This window comes from Ostrinia nubilalis, chromosome 11, assembly GCF_963855985.1.
Source record: "Ostrinia nubilalis chromosome 11, ilOstNubi1.1, whole genome shotgun sequence".
Classification (NCBI taxonomy): domain Eukaryota; kingdom Metazoa; phylum Arthropoda; class Insecta; order Lepidoptera; family Crambidae; genus Ostrinia; species Ostrinia nubilalis.
Genome location: NC_087098.1, coordinates 7,161,166 through 7,180,984, shown reverse-complemented (window position 1 = coordinate 7,180,984; position 19,819 = coordinate 7,161,166). Strand labels below are relative to the sequence as shown.

Genomic DNA, 19,819 nt, shown 5'->3' with positions numbered 1-19,819 from the left:
CACTATCCTACAGCGCAAGGACTAGAAGGGTTTTTCTTAGTTAAGGAAAATAAAACCATGTAAATGAAATCATTCCTTTTGTTTAATATCTGACAATATGTCAAAATATTTTTCAAATCTGGTTATTAAAACATACATCGAAACATTGATTAATAAAGAATTCTATTGTCAAAGTTTTGTTATTATTAAACATTACTCGTAATACAAATCAGTCTATACTCGCTAAACCAATATAACTTAACCTAAAAATACTTGTATGCCAATCACTTATCCTCTGTTTTTATATCGGGTTAAAATATAAATTGAAAAATATTGCCTAATTGAATTGTATGGAACTAATTTAAGTACGAATAAAAACAGTGAGCATTTGCGAAATACTACATTCAATCTTCTTAACTATAGCGTGGTGTAACACAGGCATAGGTATTTTTTTTGTGATGCACCAATCAATAGGACTTCGGAAGTTATTTGGAATAATATTTATTCCTTTTGTAATAATTTTAAGAAAGTTCACTGTAGTATTTAGCCGTTACAATTACATCTAGACAATATTGATTGATTTTAAAAAATACGTACATAGAAATCGAATGAAGACGACTAAAACAGAAAAGAAAATAAGCGTTTTGACCCCGTAATCTAATCTTTAAACCGATTAGGTATATCTCATTGAGTTATTAAAACATACAAAACATTATTAACCTCACAACCTTGTGTAACTATAATTTGGTCACTCGCTTGTTTGCGAGGCAAATGAGGGAGCGAATCGAAGTAATTACATAATAATATACATAGGACATAAACATGTAATTAGATGTCAAACATAATGTTATTGAAACAGCCTAATTTGTAATATGACTCAACAAATACATACAAGTAAAGCTTAGTTGTATTTTATTTAAAGATAGCAAAGTATTGCCAAGTCACGTCACAACTGAGACATTTCATACCTAAAAGGTGAAAGTTGTTAACTTGTCCGAGTTTGTACCGCATCATACATACAACAATACGCACATATTTGGTAACACATTGAGACCATGTTAAAGTTCTCTTGTCATATAAAAAGTACAAAAAATGGGTTTTAAAGAGTCACAGTTAGACATATTAAGTGGTAAACTTTACTTTTATCTTCGAGACTTGTTGTGGAACGCCAAGAACGCAGCGCCCGCTGCGTACACGTCATCGGCTAGCATTTGTGGTGTCTGCAATCCAGCAAAATGGCCGCCGACGTCGACCGTTGTTGATCGGACTAGATTGGGGAATTTGTCCTTCAAAATCCAATCTGGTTGGTAGATGACTTCGTACTTGAAGTTGATTGCTGCTGTCGGCACCGGTGTCGGAATTCTGAAACGAGAAAATATTGCTTTAGTAGTCTGCTCTAACCCTGTTATAATATATTGTGCCATAGAAAATTCATGCTTTAAGAATGGCCAGCAGAAATCGATCGAAATTAAGTAACATACGAGTAATTTAAATACTGAATTTTTTAAAAGTAAATATGTGAGCTGGTGGTGCTGTCGAACTTAGAAAAGGCTTAGAAGTAGGGTAATAACACTAATAGGCTGAGTTATATGTCAATAAACAACCCACCAGTATTAAACATAAGCTGTTCCGATACCGAAACTTTATAACAATACAAGATGTAACCGATTAAACAAACATTATTTTATGAAGCATTCGCCCTGCCCACTGCTCGAATGCAACAACTTTCACTATGGGGCCAGTGTCGAAATCTCAGTTTCATAATAATACCGTACTTATTATTATTGTGATAATACACATTATATTGTGCTATGAAAATTTCAACTTACTCCTGCACCAGCACGACTTCAGGCTGCTGAAATCCCTCAGCATAGATCCTGCTCGAGGTGACTATGCAGTTATTCGCCCAGACAATGGTGATGGTGTCCAGCACATCGTCCAAGTTGAGGTTCTCGATGCCTCCGTGGGGAGTGTTCAGTTGGTCCCTATTGCTGCATATGGCCATTTTCTCAATCACGTACGCAGCCAGGCCTACTGGTGAATCAGTTAGGGCAACACCTGGAAATTAAAGAGGTTTTAATTAGCACTTGTATAACCACTGTAAAACTTTGAGTCGCTTTAGTTTACCGACGCGACGGCTTTAAACTTTAAACGGTTCTTTCCCTGCGCTGTCTGGAAGAGACCGCATACTTGGGATAACAACGCCTAAATTGTGTCGTTTCAAACTTGAATTTCTTTTGTCAACTTTGTCTGATGTGCAAGATTATATCTATCTTATAGCCACCATAGAAAAAAATATTATCATATAAAAATAAAATGCTTACCAACAGTGTCCGGCTTAGTGGATTGTATGTGAAAGTATCCGCTCTCTCTTATCAGGTATGAGAATAATTTTTTCAAGGGATACACCCTGCTGACATACTTAGGATCAACAGCCAAATTCGGGAAGAACGATCCTAACAGCAGCTTGAAGGAGCTGATGGGTCTTGAAGACATCGGCATGTTTGTGTGGTATCTGAAAAATAAACAAGTCAAATAATTTATTTGCATTACATGTGTAACGAGCGTTGAAGGTTGCCAGGGCCAGAGGTCGTCGGTGTTGGTAGCTTGGCATCCCCCGGGGATTCTTCGCACCCCTTGCCCCACCGTTACCGTGACCGCTACCGTGGTCCGGGATAGTGGGGCCGCCGGGGACTAGGGGCCGTTTTATTGTGTGTACAACCATTCTGGAGGGTTTTGCCCTAATCGCCACGCTTGGCAGGCGGGTTGGCGATCGCAGTTTTTTGTTTGGTTTCGCACGCAGACGCTGCTGCCCGTCTGGTGCTACAGGGGTTTTGTCGCCTCTTACGACACGCCTCCTGTCGGCGGTGGGGAAAAGTATTCTTTTACGGCCGTCCCCACACGGCACATTTGGCATAAATATCAACGGTGAGTACATCACCCACCTTCGATTCGCGGACGATATCGTAGTCATGGCTGAAACCTTGGAAGATCTAGGCACAATGCTCGATGGCCTCAGTAGAGCCTCTCAACAAGTGGGTCTCAAAATGAACATGGACAAGACAAAAATCATGTCTAATGTCCGTGTCGCACCCACTCCTTTGAAGGTTGGAGACTCTACACTCGAAGTTGTTGACAATTATGTATACCTGGGACAAACAGTCCAGTTAGGTAGGGCCAACTTCGAGAAAGAGGTCAATCGTCGAATCCAACTCGGCTGGGCAGCGTTCGGGAAGCTACGCAATATACTCACGTCCGAAATACCGCAGTGTCTCAAGACAAAAGTCTTCGAGCAGTGTGTGCTGCCAGTGTTGATTTATGGATCTGAAACGTGGTCGCTTACTATGGGCCTCATAAGAAGGCTCAAGGTCACCCAAAGGGCGATGGAGCGGGCCATGCTTGGAGTTTCCCTGCGTGATCGAATCAGAAATGAGGAGATCCGCAGGAGAACCAAAGTGACCGACATAGCTCGCAGAATTGCTAAAACCAAGTGGCAGTGGGCGGGGCACATAGCTCGTAGAGACGATGGCCGTTGGGGCAGAAAAGTTCTCGAGTGGCGACCACGGGCTGGAAGACGTAGCGTGGGCAGGCCTCCTACTAGGTGGACTGACGATCTCGTAAAGGTCGCGGGAAGAGCCTGGATGCGGGCAGCGCAGGACCGTGCATTGTGGAAAACCTTGGAGGAGGCCTTTGTCCAGCAGTGGACGTCATTTGGCTGAAACGAACGAACGAACGAACGAACATGTGTAACATTAAAATAAATTAATACTTTTTGCTTGTATTAGGTACATACTTAAGAAAATGTATCCATGGATTCTGGTAGGAAAGTGTTTTTATGCAAATAAAATGATAAATCTATTACTGCTTTAAAAATTTTATCTGCTGCTAAAGTGGCGCAATCAAGTATTATTATTTTTAAATGAAAAGTAAAACTAGTGAGGAAATTATCTCGAGCTTTTAGCGAGATCATTTACTTCCTTTTATTAGTATAATTGTATATTTTATAATTCTTTTGACGTGACATAAATATGTATATCAACTGAGAAAAAATATAATTACCCTAGTATGTCTTCAGGGAATAATGTGGCCATATGGCTGGCGCATTGTGACCCCCAGTCTCCCGCTTGGATATAGAACTTTTCGTGGCCAAGCCTTTTCATCAGGTTTTTCAGCATTATGCCCATTTGAACTGGGTTCAAACCAGGCTTATTTGTGCCCTGAAAATAGTGAAATACATTTTACTATAGGTATTATACATTTTTTTAATTATTTGTGATCAGAATAAGCTACTTAATCAACTCTCTAAATATGGCGAGGATTGAAATCAACACCCTGTATTCTATTTAAAATACAATACATATTTTCACAAAATTCCAAGTTGTGTTACTATAATAGAAGTTTCACATCAATAACATTGAATAATTAGCGAGTAGGTACACGTGTATGGTGAAGCAAAAAAATAACACTTGAAAAATATATTTAGAATCTGCCAAAAGGTCAATAATACTTGTTTGATTTTTTCTGTTTTGCCGCTATTAGCATGATATCGCATGTATACGTTTGAGTCAACAGTAATTATTTAAATTATCCACTTGGTCATATAATAGGAAACTTACCTCAGAAAATCCAAAGCCAGGGAGATCGGCTGCTATAACTTCATATACGAAGTCGTACCCATCTTTGGGCGTAGTCAACATCGGTATAACTTTGTCGAACTCTTTAGAGGAACTTGGCCATCCGTGGAGCATCAGTAAGGGCAAGACCTTTAACCCTCTCGCGTCGGGCTTCACTCGCATGAAATGGATATCTAAACCTTGTATTCTCGTTTTATAATGCGGGTATCTATTCAGTAACGCGGCTCTGCCCTTAAAGTCGTATTTATCGACCCAGTACTCGAGAATTTTCTCAAGGTATAAGGTGTTCATCCCATATTCCGATTGGATGCCTTCTAAGGGTCTTGTCAATGGTCGTCTATTTCTTATCCTCTGCTTTAAATCGTGTATCATCTGAAAACAGCATTAGACACTAATGATCTCAATTAAAGTTCTACGTCCAAAAGGACGTTAGTCCCTAACTGGTTTAGTAACAAAATTGCTCTGACACGAATTTATCCTACTAACATGAGCTTGCGTTTTTGTGTGGTAGCGTGACTAACACTATTTTCGCCACAAAAAACGTTATGCCACAAATTACTATTCCATATGAATTGTGATTGCTTATCCTCTGCTTTAAATCGTATATCATCTGAAAACAGCATTAGGCACTTTAATGACCTTAATTAAAGTTCTACGCCCAAAAGGACTTTAGCAGTGTTAGCACCTGACTGGTTTAGTAACAAAATTGCTTTGACACGAATTTATCCTACTAAGCATGAGCTTGCGTTTTTATGTGGTAGCGTGACTATACTATTTTCGCCAAAAAAAAGTTATGCCACAAATCACTACTTCATATGAATTGTGAAATCTTGCACGATAATACTCAGGCACTCTTTTGGTACAAATTGACTCTTTTTGATAGTTTCATCTAACATTTAATTACATATTTCTTACCGTATCATTAAAGTCTACGCTGAATATTCTAATCGAAGTGTCTTCTTCCTTTGGTTTGCTTCCAATGCCCCACCATTTGTCCAAGTCGAATCTGGGTCGCTCTGGGACTTTATATCGGACGTAGGTGATCACTAGTCCTGCTCCAATTGCTATCACCACCGCGATGGATGACATTAATCTGTACATCTGAAAAAATAAACAAATAGTGGGAACTTTTTTATGCCACAAAAAGTTAAGAGGACAAAATTGCTAAGAAACTGCTCTAAATGCTTGTGTCGGTGAAATTGTGACGCAATGTATTTTGGCCTCTTGGAGTAGGTTAGTAGCCCTCTTGGTTGTATAACTTCGCAGTTGTCTTTTTACGATCGTTTCTTTGTTTTGTAAAGTTTTATTTATTACTAGCGGCCGCCCGCGACTTCGTACGCGTGGATCCCGTTTTACCCCCTTCATCTATCTTACGCGGTTTAGATTTTTTCATAAATGTTTTTTCCCGCTAACTCCCGTTCCCGTGGGAATTTTGCAATATCCTGTTGTAACTAAGCTTTAAGTTTACTAAGATACCTGCATGCCAAATTTCAAGCGTCTAACTTAAGCAGTTTAGATTTTTTCATACAAATGTTTTTTTCCCACTAACTCCCGATCCCGTGGGAATTTTGCAATATCCTGTTGTAACTAAGCTTTAAGTTTACTAAGGTACCTGCATGCCAAATTTCAAGCGTCTAACTTAAGCGGTTTAGATTTTTCATACAAAAGGATTTTCCCGCTAATTCCCGTTACTTTGGGAATTTTGCAATATCCTGTTGTAACTAAGCTTAAAGTTTACTAAGGTACCTGCATGCCAAATTTAAAGTGTCTAACTTAAGCGGTTTAGATTTTTCATACAAAAGGATTTTCCCGCTAATTCCCGTTTCCGTGGGAATTCCTAAGTATCCTATAACCTGCCCAGGAGTACGAAGAATAATTGTACCAAATTTCGTTAAAATCCGTTGAGTAGTTTTTGTTTCTATAAGGAACATACAGACGGACAGACAGACAGACAGACAGACAAAAATTTTACTGATTGCATTTTTGGCATCAGTATCGATCACTAATCACCCCCTGATTGTTATTTTGAAAATATATTTCATGTACAGAATTGACCTCTCTACAGATTTATTATAAGTATACAAGACTAGCTTTTGCCCGCGGCTTCACCCGCGTGAAATTTAGTTTATCACAGATCGTCATAAATTATAGCCTATATCAGGGATGGCGAACCTTTAAGTTTGAACGTGCCACTATTTAATTTGAAGTAGTCATAGACAGAGACACGTGCCATTAAATTAACACCTAATGCTATCAAGTGGCACCACTGGTGAGTGACACGACCTTACTCTACAGTGGCACTAACTGATGACGGCAAATACGATAGCTCATAATCAAAACACATTATTTACTATTGAATTACTGAATTTGTGATTGGTGGCGTGCCCAAAATATTATGTCGCGTGCCATCATTGGCACGCGTGCCATTGGTTCGCCAACCCTGGCCTATATTATATTATTCTGGGGTATAAACAATAATACTGTAAAGTTTCATCAAAATCCGTTCAGTAGTTTTTGCTTGAAAGAGTAACAAACATACAGACATCCAAACTTTCGCATTTATAATATTAGTAAGATTAGTAACTAGGATATAATATTAGTAGGATTTTATTAATGTGACCATATGCCATAAAATGACGTAGGTATATTCGCGTGAACCAGGGCTTAAAAGATATTCTGTGTTAAAAGTCAATTCACTTGATTTTAGTATGTACCTGATCATGTAACTTTCTATCAGTCAAAAAGTTGTAAATAATGAAATAATCACATCATTTGGCAATCTTTTTTGTGTTGTTAGACACTTATGATTATTAAATCTAAAGCAAACTTAGAGGAGTGGTTAAAAGTGCTTTGTATACTCATAAAATATGTAGGTAGTTAAAAATGGCTGGTAGAACGACAAAAGTTAGACCTTTTGCTATAACTTGCCACTGATATCCGACTTGCCACTAGTGTTAATTTAATGATGGTGATAATGTAATTTATTTTATAAAAAAGTTAGATTTTTTTTAAGAATAGTGCACTATGCAACCTATTGCGACGAAATAAAATCATTTATCTGCAGTCCAAACTCATCGTCGGTTTACACATTATACAGGTGAATAAATAAATTCACTAAAGTTAAATTTGGATAAATGCATTATTATAATGTTAAAATGTCTTGTCATCTCGGTGCAATAATTATTTTTCATTTCATGTGTAACAAAACAATTAAATCTTAGTTTTACAGAAAGTAGTAAAAATAAAACTTTAGAGTTATTTAGTTTAATATGCCACAATGAAATAAGCAGTTAGGTTTGTAAACTAACCAAATCTCTAAGTAAACAATTTCTCTTACCATTCCATTTAGAATGGTCTGCAAAGTTTGTATTTGTTTAAGAGCCTCACGCATAATGATTATTTACCGTCTTTTTAATTAGTAACTTTTTAATTATGCAAATCTCGACTCGTTACAATCACTTGGTAACCGTAATAAGATATGTAACGGTCGTCCACGTGCTGTTCGCGGAATGTGTACGGTAAACTTATTTGCAAAGTTCTCTTCGAATTTTTAACAATAATTTGATTGTTCTACATTATCATGTTTGCTATCACAAGCCTTACAAATTGATATAAAATAACCGTTGTCCCTCTGGCATAATGTTAATTGGCGGGTAGCTGGTACTACTCGTAGTTGGACAAAATTGAACAATAAAGATGAATAAAGCATATTTCATAGTAATTGAGAGTTCATGCGAGTTTGTGGTAAAATTAATTCGATAGGTACTTATTTAAAGATACAACATGTACCTCCCTCCACATTAAACGTATATTTTTTATCATTTCCGCGATTTATCGGTCATTCTAATGTCACGGCAAATATCTATATCTTCGATATCCTCCAAGCAATTACTTATGTACTCGTTAAAAACTAGAGATAAATACACCTGTACTTTGCAGATTTTTATAGTTTATTGTAATGGCACTCTACCCGCACATCGCAAATCGAATAATTTATGCAAAGAGATAACTATCGTATCGTAAACAAACTGTGGAATAAATTACACCGGTACAAAAATACACACATTATTAATTTACACGTGTTATTTGCAAAAGATTTTGAATTTAAAATTTCGTTATGACTTCGAATACGAATAGACCAAATAATACCCTCATTTTCTCAAAAATCATATTTTAAAACCACAAACCTTTGGTATAGAAGTCTTCAGCAGTAGAAATAACAACAACTCGTATCGCGATCACAATGCACGAATAAACCGGCACTATGTATCAGCAATGAGATGAGCACGTGCGTCTGCGCTCGCGTCGGCCGCCGAAATCGTTTCGTATGCTTGACGTATGGTAACTAGGGGTTCACGCAAATTCGGCCTCGACCTAGCGAAAGCCGCCGGATCACTGAACGCTACGCGAAACTATGCAATCTATTTTATTTATCTATACTATCTATACTAATATTATAAAGTTGAAGAGGTTGTCTGTTTACTTGTACACGCTTATCTCAGGAACTAATAGTCCGATTTGAAAAATTATTTTGGTGTTAGATAGCCCATTTATCGAGGAAATCTTTAGGCTATATAAAATCATCCTAATTCCTACAGTCAATAGGGGCGGGCGGAGCAGTAAAAAAAATGTTGCAAAAACGGAAATTATTATTCAAAGTAAATAATATTTTCACGCGTACGAAGTTGCGGGAACAGCTAGTTGTTGATAATGCTGATAGCGTAATCGCAAGATTACCTGATACCCTGATATAACTTCATGGTCTGTGGTATCTATGAAGTCGTAGAATAGAAGTGTTGATGTCTGAGAATTTGAAATTGCGTAGGTTATCATATTTTTTTTCCTTATTTTATCACTTTTATTACTGAGCTATTTAACGTACAATTTAGTTACCTGATAAATTCGTAAACTAGACAACATAAAATATAGATAACTGATCCATACTTTGACTTAAAAAAATTGCAGGCCTTTGTGTATTCATGATATAGGTAGGTACGGACGGATCATACAAAATATAAATTGTGTTCTATGATTTCTTCTGCGAGTATCACTGGTATCACCTGTGACCTGAATGATGTAATAAAAAGATTTTACTGTCTTAAAATAATTTTAATATGTTTAAGTACCTACCTATGTATAAGATAACTAGTTGACGACGAAGACAAGTAGTCGACTTTTTGAAGTAAAAAAATTAGGTTTTACGTAATATCACAGAATACTCAAGTAATAGTTTAATTTAAATGATTCGAAACATTAAAAATAAGAAGCTAAAATATTTTAGCTTCGCTTTCACTGTAGAAGCTTTCTTTATGAATGATCTTAGCACCTTACCCTCCAGTTTGTGAATGTGTAACGCAGTTTTTTGTTAGTGTGTTACCTTAGATTGCCTTATTTAACGATCAAAGTTCATCGTCTTATTTAAACATTTTAATATGTACCTGAAGTATTTTTATCACCACTACATATTATAAAACGAAAGTGTCTGTTTGTCCCTATGATGTATGCTAAGATTTTTAAAACTACGCAACGGATTTTGATGCCTGTTCTTTTTAAATGGATAAGAGTGATTCAAAAGGAAGGTTTTTAAGTATGATATGTACCTGTGCGAAGCAGGGGTGGGTCGCTAGTTAGATATATTTACTAAAGATTTAATAGAAGAATTTCGATCGAGTATACGAATAAGATTGATTACAAACAATCTTGAGAATTCTTTTGTTATCATATTTTCATTTATTGTTATTGTGAAATGAAATGTATTGTGTCTGATACACTTCACACGTCATGCTGCCGACTTTTCATTTTGGAGCCTTGTTATAAACCTATGAAGTACACATAGCTGTACCATAAATACACTTAAAAAGGTGATATTTTCTTACTGCTGCCTACCTCCCAAAAAAAAAACGATCCCGTAATGCCTATTGTATTGCAAACAAAAACATAGTTTATTTACCAATTATTTTGATTAAATAATTAAAATTTTGAATAATCTTGACTCGTGTCATGAACTTTAAGAATAACTTGTCTCCACTTATTCCCATCTTTAGCTTCACACCCAACTGCTATTGTTTCAAATTCAAAACGTTTATTGCATGTCACATTACAATTTAGTTAGTAGGTTGCTGCAAAACTGTTTATATTTTTCCCTACTTTAATCATCATATTGTTTCAGATACGCCCAACGTTTCTAATCGGGATGTGCTTCAGCCGCGAGGAGGCGTTGCAAGGGTCTCTGTCTGAGGAGAGCCTGGAAGTCATCCAACGCCGGTACATCGACTGCGACGGCGCCGCCGATGCCGAGCCCGAGGGCCGCGCTCAAGTGGCCATGCAGGCCTACATACGGTCGCAGGCCGTGTCTGACAAGGTAAGCTACTTCTAGCTGTCGGTACCAAGTTCAATGTTCCTAATCGGGATGTGCTTCACCCGCGAGGAGGCGTTGCAAGGGTCTCTGTCTGAGGAGAGCCTGGAAGTCATCCAGCGCCGGTACATCGACTGCGACGGCGCCGCCGATGCGGAGCCCGAGGGCCGCGCCCAGGTGGCCATGCAGGCCTACATACGGTCACAGGCCGTGTCTGACAAGGTAAGCTACTTCAAGCTGTAGGTACCAAGTTCAATGTTCCTAATCGGGATGAGCTTCACCCGCGAGGAGGCGTTGCAAGGAACACTGTCTGAGGAGAGCCTGGAAGTCATCCAGCGCCGGTACATCGACTGCGACGGCGCCGCCGATGCGGAGCCCGAGGGCCGCGCCCAGGTGGCCATGCAGGCCTACATACGGTCGCAGGCCGTGTCTGATAAGGTAAGCTACTTCTAGCTGTCGGTACCAAGTTCAATGTTTCTAATCAGGATGAGTTTCACCCGCGAGGAGGCGTTGCAAGGGTCTCTGTCTGAGGAGAGCCTGGAAGTCATCCAGCGCCGGTACATCGACTGCGACGGCGCCGCCGATGCGGAGCCCGAGGGCCGCGCCCAGGTGGCCATGCAGGCCTACATACGGTCGCAGGCCGTGTCTGACAAGGTAAGCTACTTCTAGCTCTAGGCATCAAGTCCAACGTTTCTAATCGGGATGAGCTTCACCCGCGAGGAGGCGTTGCAAGGGTCTCTGTCTGAGGAGAGCCTGGAAGTCATCCAGCGCCGGTACATCGACTGCGACGGCGCCGCCGATGCCGAGCCCGAGGGCCGCGCTCAAGTGGCCATACAGGCCTACATACGGTCGCAGGCCGTGTCTGACAAGGTAAGCTACTTCTAGCTGTAGGTATCAAGTCCAACGTTTCTAATCGGGATGAGCTTCACCCGCGAGGAGGCGTTGCAAGGGTCTCTGTCTGAGGAGAGCCTGGACGTCATCCAGCGCCGGTACATCGACTGCGACGGCGCCGCCGATGCGGAGCCCGAGGGCCGCGCCCAGGTGGCCATGCAGGCCTACATACGGTCACAGGCCGTGTCTGACAAGGTAAGCTACTTCTAGCTGTAGGTATCAAGTCCAACGTTCCTAATCGGGATGTGCTTCAGCCGCGAGGAGGCGTTGCAAGGAACACTGTCTGAGGAGAGCCTGGAAGTCATCCAGCGCCGGTACATCGACTAGGACGGCGCCGCCGATGCGGAGCCCGAGGGCCGCGCCCAGGTGGCCATGCAGGCCTACATACGGTCGCAGGCCGTGTCTGACAAGGTAAGCTACTTCTAGCTGTCGGTACCAAGTTCAATGTTCCTAATCGGGATGAGCTTCACCCGCGAGGAGGCGTTGCAAGGGTCTCTGTCTGAGGAGAGCCTGGAAGTCATCCAGCGCCGGTACATCGACTGCGACGGCGCCGCCGATGCGGAGCCCGAGGGCCGCGCTCAAGTGGCCATGCAGGCCTACATACGGTCACAGGCCGTGTCTGATAAAGTAAGCTAGGTGCTTCTAGCTGTTGGTACCAAGTTCAATGTTCCTTATCGGGATGAGCTTCACCCGCGAGGAGGCGTTGCAAGGGTCTCTGTCTGAGGAGAGCCTGGAAGTCATCCAGCGCCGGTACATCGACTGTGACGGCGCCGCCGATGCGGAGCCCGAGGGCCGCGCCCAGGTGGCCATGCAGGCCTACATACGGTCGCAGGCCGTGTCTGACAAGGTAAGCTACTTCTAGCTGTAGGTACCAAGTTCAATGTTCCTAATCGGGATGAGCTTCACCCGCGAGGAGGCGTTGCAAGGGTCTCTGTCTGAGGAGAGCCTGGAAGTCATCCAGCGCCGGTACATCGACTGCGACGGCGCCGCCGATGCCGAGCCCGAGGGCCGCGCTCAAGTGGCCATGCAGGCCTACATACGGTCACAGGCCGTGTCTGATAAAGTAAGCTAGGTGCTTCTAGCTGTTGGTATCAAGTTAAATGTTTCTAATCGGGATGAGATAATCATTTTTCTGCATAACCCGAAGGTAAACTTGATGAGAATGTCTTATGGCATTAAGTTCGCCTAATGTTAAAAAAATTGGCATTAAAGTATAAATAAATAGATAAATAAATAAATGAGCTGTACCCGCAATTAGGTGTAGCAAGGGGCACTATCTGAGGAGTGTAGGCCTAGTAATGCGCGTCGCGATAAGCGTTTATCGCACCATTTTATCGATTTTACGAGATTTAAGCCCATACTTTTTGACGTCTAAAATCGTCGATAAGATTTTATCACGGTGCGCATCCTAGCCCGGCTGAACGTCATCCAGCGCCGGTACATCGACTGTCAAGATGCTAGTGGGCCATCGTAACGGCTTTCTATCATACCTATACCATAAACCATTTAATATTGTTTTAATTTTATAGCTATTTAATGGACGGTGATTTGTTTGTGTACCTATTTTAAATAAATAAATAAAACTAAATATTAAGACAGTGATTTACCCCTCGGCTCTTTATGTTCGTATTAGATTACGGTGATTAGGGCTTAGAATTTAAAAATATGTGTTCAGTACTTACGTTATTTTGAATTCAAACTGACACGAGCTGGAAAATAGCGGAGTCAGAATAATACACAAATGTTAATAACATAGCAACAATGCACACATAGTATTAGGTAGGTACGTTCTCAGCTAGACGGCTAGACACGCGTGTCGGTTTATCATCAGATTTTGATGACTGACACGTGGAAGGAATCACCGTCTAACACTGATATCGGCATTATCGTTTACTCAAATTATTATAGTAATAAAACGTGTAAACGTTAAGTTAATACTAATTAAGTTCAAAATTGCAACGGGAAACGTTATGAAATTGATAGTAAGCGTAATAGACATTAGTTAGGGTTATTGGTTCAAATCCTATTAAGGGCAAATGTTAGTAGGACTAGTACGAGTACCTGTAGTCATAGATATGTGTTTATAGTGTCTATTTAAGTACATTGTATAATTGTTTATCAATTATCTACTTAGTTACCATTATTTTATTATTTATCATAGGTAGGGTAGTAGGTAGGTAGACATACTCGTATCTACCATTTTTTTGACTGATCCAGTGTCTAATATCTAATCTTTGATAAGAATACTCTTTTAATCACGAATTTACCAAAATTCATGATGATATCGATTTTAATCATTTCATTTACATAGGCCTTCCACAAAACTCTTTTACTAGGTCCGTTTTAATCCTGACTCAGTGTTTCATTCGATGTAAAACAAATACTGATGCATTGTAGAAATAGAAACGTGCAAATGTTGGTTTGGTATATTAAGCAGTAGGTACATGTTAACGAGAAAAGATACTTTAAGTTGTTACTGTGCGTGAGCCTTCATCAAGATCACATTCACACTACGCGGATTCGGTCGGATTAGATGATAACAACATTATTTAAGATTTAGTTGATTATCTACCTACACTGAAAAAAATGTTTCTTTACTGCTTACACAACGAAAGTGACCACCGAACTAACTGTTAACTATAACCAAACTTAGTCTAGCTCACTACAGAATTATTTGTTTAATTTACACAACATTTTGTTCCTCATAACCAAAGTGTTCGGTGGTCACTTTTGTTGTGTAAGCAGTAACCAAACATTTTTTTCAGTGTAAAGACTATGACATATTGATACATTTGTATATGCATTCTTTGTAACTATAGATAGGTGAATACTGTTGCCAAAACCGATTACAGTCTTACAATGTAATATTTATGACGAGTATTGTTAGTTGTTACTCACGAATAACGCAAAAATGGAAAGTAGAGGATTTTGTAAGTTAACTTCGATAAGAAAGTAAGTCAGGCCAACTTTCATACGCGTACAATTATGCATTATTCATTAGTTTATCTGTATGGAACGGGAAGTTATAAATGTCATGGACGTCCAAAATAGCCCTTTAGTGAGGTAATTACCTACTGATGTTCTTATCACACATTATAGTACTTATTCTGAGATAGTAATTGCATAGAATCTATTAATAGAATGCATTCTAATAGCATAGAAATGAGAAATGCGAGTGCAAATATTGAGTTTCTGCTAAAGAATAAAGATAATTAAATGAGCGTAAAGCCGTGTTTTACATGTAGAAAATTAACCAAAGAAATAATACTGTCAAAGCTATAAAACTTTTTTTTTTTTCAAATCTTAATGTAGGTACAATCCGATAAAGTCCGATTAGTGTTAGTCAAGCCTGAACGTGCCTGAAAAATTCGGATAAAATTAAATAGTAACCCTGGCTGCAGGTTTATTATTTTGGTGGTGATATTAATGCCTGCATCTTCATTTTAATTATAATACATCGACGCTCCCCAGCTTGAAGAACCGATGACCTCAAGATCAGACTATACTCTGATTTTTAATTCGACGGAATTTTGACATTTCAGAAGTGTTGCTAACATTGAAACATTCCCACTAAGAATGGAGAGCATATTCACAAATTAAAAAATAATCCTTTCTTGAATTTAAGGTTTCACTTAAAAAACTAAGGCTTAAAAATGTACTGATGTAACAATATCACATTTATAAATCAATACTACTAGCGCCATCTCGTGGTGTTCGCCTGCATTACCAAGCCTCCGCGGATCACCGTGCTTATTGTAAGATCTATCCAGTCTAGGAAGTGTTTGCGCCGCTCGCCGCTAGATGACACTAGCACATTGAGAGTCGATTTCTACACCGCGGTGTCTAGATTTTTTTTCCCATAAAGACCTTCCGACGATTATGTTGAATATTGTAAGAAAGAAGCAAGTAAGCAAGTAAAGTATAACCTGAGGTTGCATCCGACTGTGACGTTCTTTAGGGGAATCGCAGATTGGGACTTCCGAAGGCGCATTACAAATATTTGCCCCGCGACTCCGCGTCTGTCTCCAACGTCCTGATTGGAATTGGTTGACGGACGGAGCACGCACACACTATTTTTGTATAATACGCTGGTACTGCGAAGTAAAAGTACACTTTTTGCTACACCCTGGCCTTCTTATTTGGACCCTGCACCTCAAGCTTGTCAGCCGAGATTTTCACACTTTTTATACTGGCGTCCCAACGGTGGGCCTGACAAGCACTAGTCCTACCTGCATCTGCACACTGGCGATTCAACGGTCACTCTGAGAAGCACAAGTCATCATACCTGTATCTTCACACTGGCGACCAGCGGTAGACCTGATAGGCAGCAGTCCAAGATGGTGGTGACCTTAGCATATGAACAGTTCCAGCTGCTACTCGCGGAAATTTCACCGGGTCGGCAAGGAAATTTCACTCATTGCAATTCCCACTTTCACGGTGAGAGAAACACCGAAGTGGTCGAAGAATTTTTAGCTGCAGTGAACCTATACAAGTGCATTGAAAACATCCCAGACCAGGAAGCTCTTGATGGCGTCCCACTTCTATTGAAAGGTGCGGCGGCCGTCTGGTGGCAAATAGTCAAATTGCAAGTGACAACCTGGAAGCAGTTCGGGATAGCATTGCGTCATGCATTCGTACCTACGATACCAACCTGCCTTAACTACCAGCAAGTGGTGGTTCATGAGCAGGGGGAGGGGAAGGAAACCCCTGTTGTTATGGAAACAATTGACAAACAGTGTCATTGTCGTCCGGAATACCAAAATGAAGATTTGGTGCTAACAGATATACATTCAGTAGTCAAGGAATCGAGAGGAATCACAGGCAAATTCTCTCCAAGCTGCAGTTACCCTCGTAAGACTAAAAGGCAACCTGGTCCTACATCCTGTAACGTAGCTTCACATAAAGCGCTGAGCATAGAAAAAGGATCGTGCCGCACACATAATCGTTACTACAACAAACGAAACATCAGAAGATGGTCTAAGAAGACGAAAGATGAACCAGTTGTTCACCGACGAGGCCGTGGACGTCTCAAGAACGTAATCCAGATCTTCTCGTCGGGACGACTTCGTGATCTGAGGGGGAGGATGTAACAATATCACATTTATCAATCAATACTACTAGCGCCATCTCGTGGTGTTCGCCTGCATTACCAAGCCTCCGCGGATCACCGTGCTTATTGTAAGATCTATCCAGTCTAGGAAGTGTTTGCGCCGCTCGCCGCTAGATGACACTAGCACATTGAGAGTCGATTTCTACACCGCGGTGTCCAGATTTTTTTTCCCATAAAGACCTTCCGACGATTATGTTGAATATTGTAAGAAAGAAGTAAGTAAGCAAGTAAAGTATAACCTGAGGTTGCATCCGACTGTGACGTTCTTTAGGGGAATCGCAGATTGGGACTTCCGAAGGCGCATTACGAATATTTGCCCCGCGACTCCGCGTCTGTCTCCAACGTCCTGATTGGAATTGGTTGACGGACGGAGCACGCACACACTATTTTTGTATAATACGCTGGTACTGCGAAGTAAAAGTACACTTTTTGCTACACCCTGGCCTTCTTATTTGGACCCTGCACCTCAAGCTTGTCAGCCGAGAACTTCACACCTTTTATACTGATCATTTCAAAATGGTTATTTAAATTTTTATTATCATATTTTTGAAGTTACAAAAAAAAATTGGGAAATTATTTTTCTATTACTGGACTCCCTGGCCAATAATCCATGGGTTACAAACCTTTTTTATGAAAATCCTTTTGTTAATGAAATCTTAGCTTCATAAAATAACCAATTTAACAAGATGCCAATTTTATAATCCAAGTTGATTATGATGACGATAATGATGGTTGATGATCAATACATATTTTCGTTTATGATAATATGTTGTTTTACTGTGTTAAAAACACGTTTTTTTCTATTTAATCTCTAAAATGTACATAATAATTAGTGTACATTGATTTCACAAAACAAACAATAGTTCATTCTTGTAAGTTATACTTGATGAAATTTCATTTCATATTATTTATTAATAATTCAAAGCAAAAAAGGCTTATTACCTCTGAATTGTCAAAAAATGACAGCTGTCAGAATTCCGTCGAATTAAAAATCGGACTTTAGGTAGGTAGGTAGTTTGTGGCGATCAAGTAGGTACCTACTTACGCCCGTATTCACAAACATTACTATGAGGTCTCACAGTGCGTGTGGACGCATAAGGTGACACACGAACCAATCACAGAGCTCTATTCAACGCTGTGCGTTAGATTTGCTGCTTCACTTAAGCAAGCATCGTTTGTGAATACGTGCGTTAGGTCCAGCAGTGGAATACCATTTGTTAAAATTATTACATACAGGGTGTCCCAAAAACAATGGATAACCCTGTAATCATCGATAGGCCTCGCCATGATCTCCCTAACGTCCATTTTTGACCCCAGTAAAAATATCACCGTTTTCAAGATTTTTAAGATTTTGTGCATTTTTAGAAACTTGCCACCTGCGATTACTATTTCTCATGCCATTTCTACAAATGAGGATACTTTTCAATCTAGTTTTTTTCCTTATCACAAGGGATAGTTGGGCTATCAAAAGAAAAGATCAAAGTTCAACAAACTAGTTTGAAAGTATGAAAAATTTTAAGAAATTGCAGAAGAGAAGGAAAAATTAATTCATTGTCTTGCACTTTTGACCAGCCATCGTGTAAAAAAAATGTAGGAAGACCATCGTGCCCATTACCTTAAAAACTTCCTTGGTTAATTAAGATTCTAAAAAGGTATCACAAGCCTATGTATTCTGTATTATTTTTATCTTATGGCTACTTGAATAGCAACTAGTATGAAAACTGCAAAAATGAGTTTTTTTTGTAATAGTTATAGGTAGTAATAGGTTCAAGTGGAGGCTACGTACCGGAAAGCGCATCGTAGGACGTCCACCTACAAAGTGGACCGACGACCTCATAAAGGTAAGCAGGAAGGTGCTGGATGCAGGCCGCTACCAACCGCGGTCATTATGAAAATCATTGGGGTACAGGCGTATGTTCAGCAGTGGACGTCCTATGGCTGAAATGATGATGATGATGATGATGATAAAATGTTGCTTTATTAAAATTCCTACGCTAAAAATTATCCATTTGTATTTAATGCCACTATGCAGTCCTAGTTTAACTATTACGAGAAAAACTCATTTTTGCAGTTTTCATACTAGTTGCTATTCAAGTAGCCATAAGATAAAAATAATACAGAGTACATAGGCTTGTGATACCTTTTCAGAATCTCAATTAACCAAGGAAGTTTTTAAGGTAATGGGCACGATAATCTTCCTACATTTTTTTTTACACGATGGCTGATCAAAAGTGCAAGACAATGAATTAATTTTTCCTTCTTCTCTGCAACTTCTTAAAATTTTCATACTTTTAAACTAGTTTGTTGAACTGTAATCTTTTCTTTTGATAGCCCAACTATCCCTTGTGATAAGGAAAAAAACTAGATTGAAAAGTATCCTCATTTGTAGAAATGGCATGTGAAAAAGTAATCGCAGGTGGCAATTTTCTAAAAATGCACAAAAACTTAAAAATCTTGAAAACGGTGATATTTTTACTGGGGTCAAAATTGGACGTTAGTGAGACCATGGCGAGGCCTATCGATTGTTACAGGGTTATCCATTGTTTTTGGGACACCCTGTATGTTAAAGGTACCAAACAACCAATCCCGAAATTATTGGGGAAGGCCTATGTTAAACAGTAGACGTTCTGTGGCTAAAATGATTATGATGATAGTACTAAAATGACTCATGGGTGTCTTTTATTCTTTTCAGTCAGTCGCCGACTGCGTGGAGGCTCTGGTTGGTACGTACCTTCTCAGCGGAGGGATCTTGGCTGCAGTAAAGTTGCTGGAGTGGATGAGGGTTCTACCTCCTCAGGTAATAATATTATAGGACTTTAAACTTTCGAATTAGTGTTAAACAGTTTTAAT

At 39.7% G+C, this 19,819-nt stretch overlaps 2 protein-coding genes across 2 annotated transcripts in view; one reads left to right on the top strand and one right to left on the bottom strand.

Annotated features, from left to right (window-relative positions):
- The window catches only part of LOC135076157 (endoribonuclease Dicer), a 48,572-nt gene that overhangs the window by 24,304 nt on the left and 4,449 nt on the right, over nt 1-19,819 (top strand). The window contains exons 28-29 of the mRNA XM_063970628.1: nt 10,783-10,974; nt 19,662-19,766. Coding sequence (XP_063826698.1) covers nt 10,783-10,974; nt 19,662-19,766 — 297 coding nt within the window. The remainder of the gene's footprint in view (nt 1-10,782; nt 10,975-19,661; nt 19,767-19,819) is intronic.
- LOC135076120 (juvenile hormone epoxide hydrolase-like) lies at nt 65-9,023 on the bottom strand. Its single transcript, XM_063970584.1, has 7 exons — nt 8,801-9,023; nt 5,529-5,714; nt 4,596-4,985; nt 4,039-4,196; nt 2,304-2,494; nt 1,809-2,037; nt 65-1,341 (listed from the first exon to the last, which is right to left on the bottom strand). Exons 2-7 carry the CDS (start codon nt 5,712-5,714, stop codon nt 1,122-1,124), a joined length of 1,374 nt encoding a protein of 457 aa, XP_063826654.1. The 5' UTR covers nt 8,801-9,023; the 3' UTR covers nt 65-1,121.